General features: G+C 33.8%; 1 protein-coding gene across 1 annotated transcript; it reads left to right on the top strand.

The window, feature by feature from the left end:
• Window positions 1–8,015: 8,015 nt before the first annotated feature.
• On the top strand, window positions 8,016–9,973 carry LOC107100470. The gene is made up of 5 exons (XM_015398979.1): window positions 8,016–8,346; window positions 8,983–9,339; window positions 9,436–9,552; window positions 9,648–9,700; window positions 9,860–9,973. The coding sequence occupies exons 1-5, from the start codon at window positions 8,085–8,087 to the stop codon at window positions 9,881–9,883; spliced, it is 813 nt and encodes a 270-aa protein (XP_015254465.1). The 5' UTR covers window positions 8,016–8,084; the 3' UTR covers window positions 9,884–9,973.
• Window positions 9,974–10,488: the final 515 nt, after the last annotated feature.

Consider the following 10,488-nt stretch of genomic DNA (forward strand, 5'->3'; position numbering starts at 1 on the left):
ATATATATATATATATATATATATATATATATATATATATATATATATATATATATATATATATATATATATATATATATTTATATTAAGGAGTGGGCAACAATTAAAATAATGAATAGGATTAAAAGAGTGAGTGGTTATCCAATATTAAATGATGGAGAAATAACAGCAGTTAGTGACAGAGAAAAGGCAAAAATATTGGTAAATACATTTGTTAAAATTCATAGTTCTGGAAATATTAGTGAAGACGAAAAAAAGGAAGAGAAAATGCCATCTTAGAGAACAAGGATTTATTACAGGAAATAGGAGATAAAAATTATCCATTAGATTTGTTGTTTACAATAACAGAACTGAATAGTGCATTTAAAAAAAAAAGTAAGTTATCAGCTTCAAGCAAAAGATCAAATTTATTATGTTATGATTAGTAATTTCAATGAATATTCTAAAAATATTTTATAAGATATGTATAATAGAATATAGGAGAATGGGGAGTTGCCAAAGAGTCGGAAGGAAGCAGTGAGTATTACGATCAGAAAACCAGGAAAATATAAATCAAACCAAGGAAATTATCGGCCGATAGCGTTAACATCCAACTTATGTAAAATAATGGAGAAAATGATAAATTAAAGATTAATATATTATATGTAAAATAAGGGACTTATATCATCTTATCACAGGATTCAGGAGAGGGAGAGGTACAATGGATCCAGTTTTATGTTTAGAGCATAAAATTAGAAAGGCTCAAGTGAATAAAGAGTGTTGTTGAAGTATTTTTTTGACAATGAGAGAGCAAAAGATATGATGTGGAGGGAAGGGTTATTAATTAAATTGAGAAGAATGGGTATAAATGGTCATATGTTTAGATGGATATAAAAGAAGAAAGACAAATACAAGTGAGGATAGGGAAAGATTATTCTGAGAGTTTGAAAATAGAAAATGGGACACCACAGGGACGTATGGTAAGGCCATTATTATTTTCATTAGTGGTTAATGATATATTCAAAGAAGTAGAGGGTGGAATGGGATTATCATTATTTGCTGACGATGGAGCAATGTGGAAAAGAGGAAGAAATTTAGACTTTATAGTAAAGAAACTTCAGGGAGCGATTTCAGTTGTAGAAAAATGGTCATATAAATGGGGTTTTAAATTTTCTGTAGAGAAAACTAGAATAATGTTTTTTACAAATCAAAGAGGTGATGAAAAAATTAACTTAAAATTATACGGTCAGGATTTGGAAAGAGTTAAACAATTTAAACTTCTTGGGATGTGGTTTTATGAAAGATTCACATGGGGTATGCACATTAAGAAAATAATCGATAAATGTAGGAAGGTATTAAATATAATGAGGTGTTTAGTTGGAATAGAGTGGGAAGCTGATAGAAAAGCATTAAAAGCAACTTATACTGGATTAATCAGGTCAGTACTGGACTATGAATGTATAGTTTATAACTCAGCAGCAGATACAAACCTCCATAAGTTAAATTTTATTCAACATCAGTCTTTAAGAATATGTACTGGTGCTTCTAAAACATCCTTAACAGCAGGATTACAGGTTGGAATGGAAAACATGCCCCTTGATTTTATAAGAGATCATTTATCTTTAAACTACTGGTCAAATTTACAGCGACAAAGCAATGATCATCCAACATTAGAGGTCCTTAAACCTGGATGGGAAAAAGAAAAGAAAAAATGAAAGAGCTTTGGATGGGTAATAAACACTAGAGTTAATGAACTTCATTTAAATCAGTTGAAAATATGTCAGACGGTTCCATTAAGTGCTATACCACCTTGGATACTTCCTGATACTGAAGTTGATCTTTCATTATTAGAAAAGAAGAAAAAGAATAAATGTCAAATTATGAAAAAAATATATAGTAAATGATCACCTAAATAAATATTATAACTTTATACAAATATATACAGAGGCATCAAAAACTATGGCTAATAGGGTAGGGATAGCATTTATTATCCAACAGTTTCAAATTAAGGTAGGGAAAAGGATTAGTGATGGAGGTTCAGTGTATAGAGGAGATATGCTAGCTTTGCTTATAGTAGTTCAAAGGGGTGAAGAGGTAAGACCATTGAAATCTATCTTTTGTTCAGATTCTAGTTCCTCATTAGTCAGTTTGCAAAACCTCCTTTTATTTTTGACCTTTTATGTCCTTTGTGACACTTTGGAAAGGTTATTAAAGATCTCTACATTTTGTAGAGACTATCTTACTTTACACTGTTTTCAGTCGGATTGGGTCACAGTGACTAAGCAGATCTGATTGCAGATCTGGAAGGAGGTTTGAATTTAAACAGATGTTTTCTTAGTGTAAACTTAGATTTCAAACACACACACACACACACTTCAAACAGCAACGATCATACAGAATTACACATCCCAGAGCTCTTCAAGCACACAAAATTCATACTGTTAAAGCCATCGCAACTAGTTTCATGTGCACATCATCATATCTTCATAGACCCAAACAGCCAATTTAAATAATTTGCATGCACTTTTTCACTATTTTTAACAACTTTTGGTCTAGCAACATCAACACAGAGCCAACCTGCTCTCTGTTGTTTCTTTCTCCGGAGACATTAACAAAAACAACAACGACGAGATCTCGATACAGTCCCTGTGGACTCAGGCCTTTTTCTCAACATTACAGCCCTTCAGTCTCAGGCGAACTGCAACTCGGAGAGATATTTAAGGTGGCTACAACAGTCTCTTAACATATAAATAGTTATTTATCTTAGTTGTATCATTCATAATGATACATCAATTATAAATCGTGACCGGAAGTTTACACCAGTTTCTAATGTTATGGTGCAACCTTGCTTCAGCAGGTAACTCTTAATGATTCCATAACCCAAGCCAGCTCTTGACAGCTCCTTTTTATCTCAAGATATCAATTTATGCTGCATCACAATCCGGTGACAAAAAGGTGAATTGCTTAAACTAATTCAGTGACCAGCACAAGCTTTCTGTCTATACTAATTAATAAATAGGAGAGCATATATTTAACTCACCTGTCCTTTTTCCTTTGTTTTTTCCTTGTTTTCACTCGGGAGGTCCTGATTCGTTTCAATCTAGCCAAAATGCACCAATTGTGGAAGCTCATTGGTAGAATTCTCTTATGACAGAAAGAAGGATTCTTGAACACAATTCACATAATTTTATCCTCCGGAGGGGGGAAACATTTATTTAAATTCTGAATTCCTACTGCTGTCTTCAACACTTCATATGTTCAGCGCTACATCGCCAGACATCTCAGTTTTCCCCCAACTCTCATTTAATCTAAGGCTGTTTTATAGTCTCAATGCACATGCACAACAGAATATTATGTCAAAATCTTACTGGAATTCACGTGTGCCTTTCAAAGCCAGAGGGTGCTCTGACACTGGACAGAATGTTTATACAGCCAGAGGTTGCTCTGACACTGGAAAGAATGTTTATACGGACGTTCTCCGTTTATGCCAAAACCTCTAAATATATCATCTAATTGCATACGAATCAGCCATTAAGGACCTTATTATTGCTAAGACTCCTACTTGACCTTCAGAATGTACTGTTTTGTTGCTTAGTAAGTATAGGGCCATGAAGGAGGCCACCTGCGCACTTAGAAGCAGACCAGCAGACCGGAGGCCTTTAAAGATGGACTTGATTGCTGATTGGCTTAAGTGGAGTTGTGGTTCAAAGCTGATTGATTGAGTCACAGGTGAGCGCAATTTGTTTCTTCAGTTGAACTTCCGCCTAGGCTCTATTAAGGGAAATGAAGTGGCAGACAGGATGGTTAAGGAGAGTACAAGTAAGGTAAGGATAAATATTAATGTTAGTGTTAGTACAACAGAAATCAAGGGTATAATTAAATAAGAAACAAAAGAGAGGTGGCAAAAGTTATGGGAAGAAGAAAAGAAAGGAAAGTGGTTCTTTAAAATCCAAAAGAGAATTGGACAAATGAGAAGAACAGAAAGGAACAGGAGAGAAGAGATAATTATTTCACAACTTAGAATAGGACACACAGGATTAAATGGGTCATTATTTTTAATACGGAAACATCAGACAGGGGAATATGACTGGGGGGAAGATACAATGGTGGAATATGTTATTTTGAGTTGTAGGAAATATTTGATTCAGAGAAAGAAGTTAATTATGAAACTCAGTAATATGAAAATTAAACTTGACATTGTTAAGTTTACTGCAAAAGGAATCAGGAAGCAGAGGATATCAGGTTATATTTGAATTTTTGAAATAGATTAAATTGTATAACAGGATATAGTTTTTTTGGGGGGGGGTTTGCCTTGGGGTCCACATTCTTTACCACCTAACGTTTTTGCCAACCGCCATAAAAATTTCAAGAAGAAGAAGAAGAAGAAGCATGGTCTAAGCTGTGTTATTCCATGCCACAACTCAAGAGGGACAATCATAAATTGACAGTGGGTCTAGATACGGCTGAGGAGGTGTGTTACGGTCACTAAGACCACTAAAGGGAATTTACCCTTTAGTGGTCTTAAGGGTGGGGGTTGTAACAAGGTGAGGAAGTGGGGGCAAGTTTTGTGCGATAACAGAGGGACATGAGGGCAAAAAAGAGTGGGAATCCAGGTGGAAAAAGGGTCCCAGCCTTTGCTCTTATTGCTGGTCCTGCTTCACGAGTCATTTTCCACAACGGCGGTCATACAAACTGTGGAATCAAAGTTTTTTCTTGGCCTATTTTGTGTGATAAAATGTATGTTTGAATAGGAGTAATGATAAAGAAATCCTGTACCATTCACTATGCTGTTTAGGGGGACAGAAAGCAGATGCCTCCCCTCCCTACTCTAGGCAAGGGTGAAGGGAAGGTCATGAGAAATAATGAGTTCACAAGGCCTCCTTCATGCTATGGTTAAAATGTATGCCCTTCTGGGGTGAACGAGAAATGTTTATCTGAGCATATTTATGTCCTTTGATGAACTAAAGTGTTGGGAACATTCAATGTTCAGATATGTCTATGGTGTGGATTCTTTTTATATGCAGGGGAGGGATGCTACAGCCTCAGAGCTACACTGGGAGCTGTACACAGCTGTTTCGTGTAGTTCTCCTCTGCAGAGTAAAATAAAACCTTTTCTTACTTGCATATCAACTCTCAGTGCTCATTTTTATTCCACAAAACTAAACAAGCCGGTAAGTAAATAAACATATAGTGTAGAGCGGATGTAGATTTGACCAGAGGCCTTCTATCTGCGGCACTGTCTGCGGTCACCTACAATTTTGAAGAGGTGCACCAGAGTGTCTTCAGAAGGGATGAGGGCATATTTGCGTTCACTGCGACACACACTCAGACGACCTGGTTTCTGAGCATTAACCAACCTTTAGCCTTGCTCCATGCAGTTAGCCAAGCCTTCTTGCTAAACCTGACTCCTCACACCCCGGTGAACATCTTTACCAAATGCTCCCTTCTTGGAGGTGTTTTAGGTTTAAATGACCAAAACAACACTGCAAAAACTATCCAGAAATAAATTAAGATTTCCTTAAATAAAGTGTATTTACCCTTATTTTGAGCAGGTAAATATGATGATCTGCAAAGGAATGAGTGTTTTTACTCTTAAAATAAGATAATTAGATAATATGGACTTTAAATAAGACAGTGCGACTGATTTTTCTTATTTTAAATGTAAACTGTCTTGTTCCTTCGCCAGTGTCTCACTTATCTCCTAAATTTAGGATAAAATGCACTTATTTTAAGAATAAATTACTTATTTAGATTTCCATTTTTTGCAGTGGAACCGACAGAAAAACTGCTTCATTTTAAGAGCTGTTGTTGCTCTGAACCCCTCTGTAATTATCAACAGTCACAAGAACAGTCAATACACTCTGTGCAATTTCTACAAGTGCAATATATAAGTGCAATATTCTCATGTGCAATACCGCAATTGTTGTACATTGTTGTAGATATTCTTGTATATATATTTTTATATATTTTTTTGCCAGCACTCTTTTGCTTTATATTGTTTTGAGCTGCTAAAAATGCAGTTGTACCCGTGAGGAACAATGGCAAATAAAGACTTCTGATTATTGAAAAATTTGTCTTTGAACAGTTAGATGCCTTCTTAACAAGGAAAAGCTCCTTTGATGTCTTCCATTAGGGTTTTTATGCCAACCACATTACAAAGACTGCCCTGATTAAGATGTTCAATGACATCTGTATACGGTAAATTCAGACTTCTGCAAAAACCACAGTGCTGGTATTATTGGATGTCAGTGCAGCATTTGATACTGTTAATAACTTGATTTAATAGAGCATCTGGAAACCTGGGTCAGCCTTTCTGGTAACATATTGGATTGTTTTAAATCCTTCATTAAGGACAGGGACTTTTATGTGTCACTAGGGAACTTTACATAAGACACCAGAAAAGTCAAAAGTCATTTTTCTGTGCTTCTGAATATCCCTTAACTTAGATCAGAGCAAAGAAACTCCATAATATCTATGCAACCTAGTTTTTGGTTGTCTTTGCTATCCTACAAAGGTGTTAAAGTCTTTAAAGTGTCTCTTTTTCAAATAAAATAAACTGTATTTTAAGAAATTTGATTAAAAAAAAATACATACAACTGACAGAAATAAGGCATATCGAATCAAACTAAATTGTCCAAGTCTGGATAAATGCTTCATCAATCTCTCAATAATTCATATATAAATATATGCTATTTTATTACAGCATCTTTTGAGTTGATACAGTTTGGCCAATATTAAGAGAACAATCTGTGGAGAAAAAGATCAACAGTTTAATCTAGTGAGCCATTTATGGGTTTGAATGCATAAGATTGTATTTTTTTATTTTATATTTTTTATCAAGTTTTATTTTTTTTTTTAAGTTTAATCCAATTATAAAAAAATCTTTGCCACTTTGTTACTCTAGCCCTATATTCATAAAATCATAGCATTTTCTGTTTTCTGAATTAAGACAAAAATGACACAATATAAAGCCTTACTTTGAACACTTTTTTAGAAAAAATGAGTGAGGCAGGAAATACAGTGAATCGTTGGCATTGGTGTAAAATTACCACACTTCTTCCTGTCTTTTTAGTATCACAGAGTCTAAGGAGTTGTGTGAAGATGCTTCTGTTTTGGGTTATGCTACATGTTCTTCTTTATCAAAGAAGTAAGTGTATTTTTCTCTAACTATAAAACATGATTTACCATTTCATATGTTACATATAACCCTGTACATCAGACTTTCTATTATTGGATTGGTAGTGTTAGTGAATATTAATTTCCTGTATTTAGAATTTTCAAGGGACCATCCTTTTCTTAAATGTATCAATTCACAGATCTCTATAAAATGTTTTCTTCCTGATGTCAGCAGCTCTTAAGCAAATCTCACCTCCACAATGATAATATGTAATGCTGATAGTGGGTAGTATTATTGTATTCAATTTTAACTGAGCTCCACCGGAAAAAGAAAAACCATGGAAAATGATATGAGATTTCATATTTAATCTTCTGATAATAGATGCTGGCGGGCCTTTGCCATTAACATACTTAAAAAATGCAACATTGAAAAAGTAAGGTGATTCTTTTAATGTGTGAATATATTATTGAGCTGATGTTTAAAAAAAAAACTGTCCAAAAGCAAAATTCAGAAAAACATAAAAAAGCAAGATATTTAAATAAAAATCCAAAACCTAAATACAAAGAATATTTTGCATTAAACATTATCCCCTGTGTGGCAACAGGACGTTCGCTTAGATTGCATTTCTAAGAAAGCCAAACAGATGCCTTTGAAAGTGGTTTACAAAACATCCCTCTTTGATTCAAATGTCATTTGTCTCAATTGAGGCAGTTTAAATATGACTCTTTTATGGGCTACACTGTTTAACTTCATGAAGGATGTACGTAATACATAAACTGTATTTCTTTTATTGTTTTCTGTAACACCTAATTTTCACATTCTAGCTTTTTATATAATTTAGTTTGATGTTTTTTGGTTTTTTTTTTACTTTTTTTTTATTTCTCATGTTCAACTTTTCTTCTCTTTTTGTTTTAAAGTTACAGATGCCTTAGATCCAGTGGTCACAGGCCAGCTGGGCAAACCTGTGACTTTAACATGTGATTTGAACATGGAGTTTCAGAGCCAGGACTGGCTTCAATGGTACAAGCAGACTACAGGAGATACTCTCAAATTAATTTCAGTCCTGCAGAAGAATGCAAACCCTATTTATGGAGCTGGATTTTCACCCTTAAATTTCAACTCAGCATATGATAACAAAATGTTTAACCTGACGATCTTGAGGACTGCTAAAGAAGATAAAGGAATGTATCACTGTGTGCATATGAACCGGTATAAATCTATATGGAATGGGAGTTACTTATCATTAGAAGGTAATAATGGAAATAATTAACACTTATAACAGTTAACATAATAAAAAGCATTAAAATCTTCACTAGGTTTTGGCTGCTGTACCTGATATGATTAGTATAGGTATTTAAACAGCCATGTATAGAGGGCAGCCGTAGCACTTTGTTATCCTGCAGAACATTTTTGTTTAATCTCTTTAAATATGTAGACATATAATTTTAGAGCTTCTAAATTTATAGTTTTTATTGGGAGCTTACTGAAATAAATTAATAAGTTAGAATTCTCTAATGTGGAAATGTTAGTATGTTGTTGGGTTTTGGAATTTATCACAAATACATAGAAAATCATTTTTTTTCTCAATTTTTCCCCTGGTGTTATATTGGTGTAATTTAAAAAAACTAATTTTTTTTTTTTTTTTTTATAATTCTAAAATTCTTTGCCACAATAAAATAACGAGGACCTTCTCACCTAAAAGTAGGCAATGTTCCTCATCAAGAACCCAACATTTTATTTATTTTAAGGAATGATCTCAATTTAAAATTAGGTTATGAATATTAGCAATAACCTCTTGTATGTATTTCTTCTACTTAATTAAAAATAATCTAAAACAATGATAAAAACAATATTGTAATTATTATAGAATACTTTTTGTTGTTTAGGAAACACTGAGACAACATCAAGCTACCGTGTTGTTCAGCAGCCAGCTGTTCTAGATCCATCCCGTCCAGCAGACTCAGATACTCTGCAGTGTTCACTCCTTTCTCAGCCTGAGGAAAAGACCTGTTCAGGAGAACCCAGAGTGTTCTGGTTAAGGACCAAACTAGGCAAGTCTGTTCCAGATATCATCTTCACTGATGGAAAAACACCTGAAAATTGTGAGAAGCCATCAAACGCTGAGAGCAGATGTAGTTATAACTTCTCTAAGAAGGTTTCCGCTTCTGATCTTGGAACATATTACTGCGCAGTGGCCACATGTGGAGAGATATTACTTGGAGACGGAACCAGAGTTGAAATTAGTATGATTTCTTTCTATCATGTTCTTCACCAATATTTATCAATGATTATCTTTTTAACAGAAACAATTGCATCTTTTCTTCTTTTTTTCCCCCCAGCTCATTCATTAAGTGACATGTCTTTGGTAATAACAATGATCTGCTTGGCCATATCTGTGCTTTTGAATATTGGCTTAATTTGTTGCCAAACTCACAGAAGATCACTCAAAAACAGAAGTAAGTACTGATAAACTACAAACAAATATACAAAGAAAAGAGTAAAAGGTAGAATAATTTTAGAATCAAAATTCCTCTTTGAACCATGTGTTTAGAAAGATCTTCTTCACAGACACAACATAACCACACAAGGCAACCTGATGAGTTTGTGAGTAATTACAATAGTTGTCTTTGTTAATAAGAAATATATTAAACCCAAATGGATAAAACAAATAACTGAAATTAAAATGTTGGTATAACTTTTATGTTTTCACTCAGACAGAAGAAGGAGAGCATCTGACCTATGCTGCCTTACATTTCTCTACAGGGACGGAGAACAGGAGAGAGGTGAAGACTAAAGAAAGTGTGTATTCAAATGTCAGATTCAGTCATTTAGAATATACATCCTGATGAAGCTCCTTTGTCTGATTAAATATACCTTTAAAAACAACTTTTAAAACGGTAATTCAATATATTTATTTAACATCATATTTCTGTGCTTCAAATGTGTTTATTGGTCTGAAGTGATCTCAGTTTGTCATATCATCATTAAGTGGAAAAATGTCATGATTGTGATGTGTGGAAAAAAATCTATATTATGCATTTTTTTTTTGGTGAACTCAGTGAATAAAAAAAAGTATCTACATTGTTGGTCATTTTTTGTGTCAATGAAGCTCACATATATTAATGTACAAACATAAAATTCTTCAGATAAAAGTATCTAAAACTAAAATAATAATTCAACATCAATTTAAACCATCAGCTCCAGCCCCGGAGCTGATGACTTGGTCCAAAAGCCCGGTCCAGTCCACTCAGCGGCTGGCCCAGGGGCACTGTGCTGACAGCAGCTGCAGTTTAAAAAACAGCACTGGTTTTCTAAGAAGTTATTACAAGGTATGTTATTATTATTATTTTTATTATTATTATTTATAATTATTATTATTATTTATATATCTT

This window comes from Cyprinodon variegatus, unplaced genomic scaffold (genome assembly GCF_000732505.1).
Source record: "Cyprinodon variegatus isolate N-32 unplaced genomic scaffold, C_variegatus-1.0 Scaffold977, whole genome shotgun sequence".
In the NCBI taxonomy this organism is placed as follows: Eukaryota; Metazoa; Chordata; class Actinopteri; order Cyprinodontiformes; family Cyprinodontidae; genus Cyprinodon; species Cyprinodon variegatus.

Coding starts and splice junctions, on each gene's coding strand:
- LOC107100470 (XM_015398979.1), top strand. CDS start 8,085: ATGGAGTTTCAGAGCCAGGACTGGCTTCAATGGTACAAGCAGACTACA. Junction 8,347..8,982: donor GAGTTACTTATCATTAGAAG/GTAATAATGGAA, acceptor TTTGTTGTTTAG/GAAACACTGAGACAACATCA. Junction 9,553..9,647: donor AAGATCACTCAAAAACAGAA/GTAAGTACTGAT, acceptor CCATGTGTTTAG/AAAGATCTTCTTCACAGACA.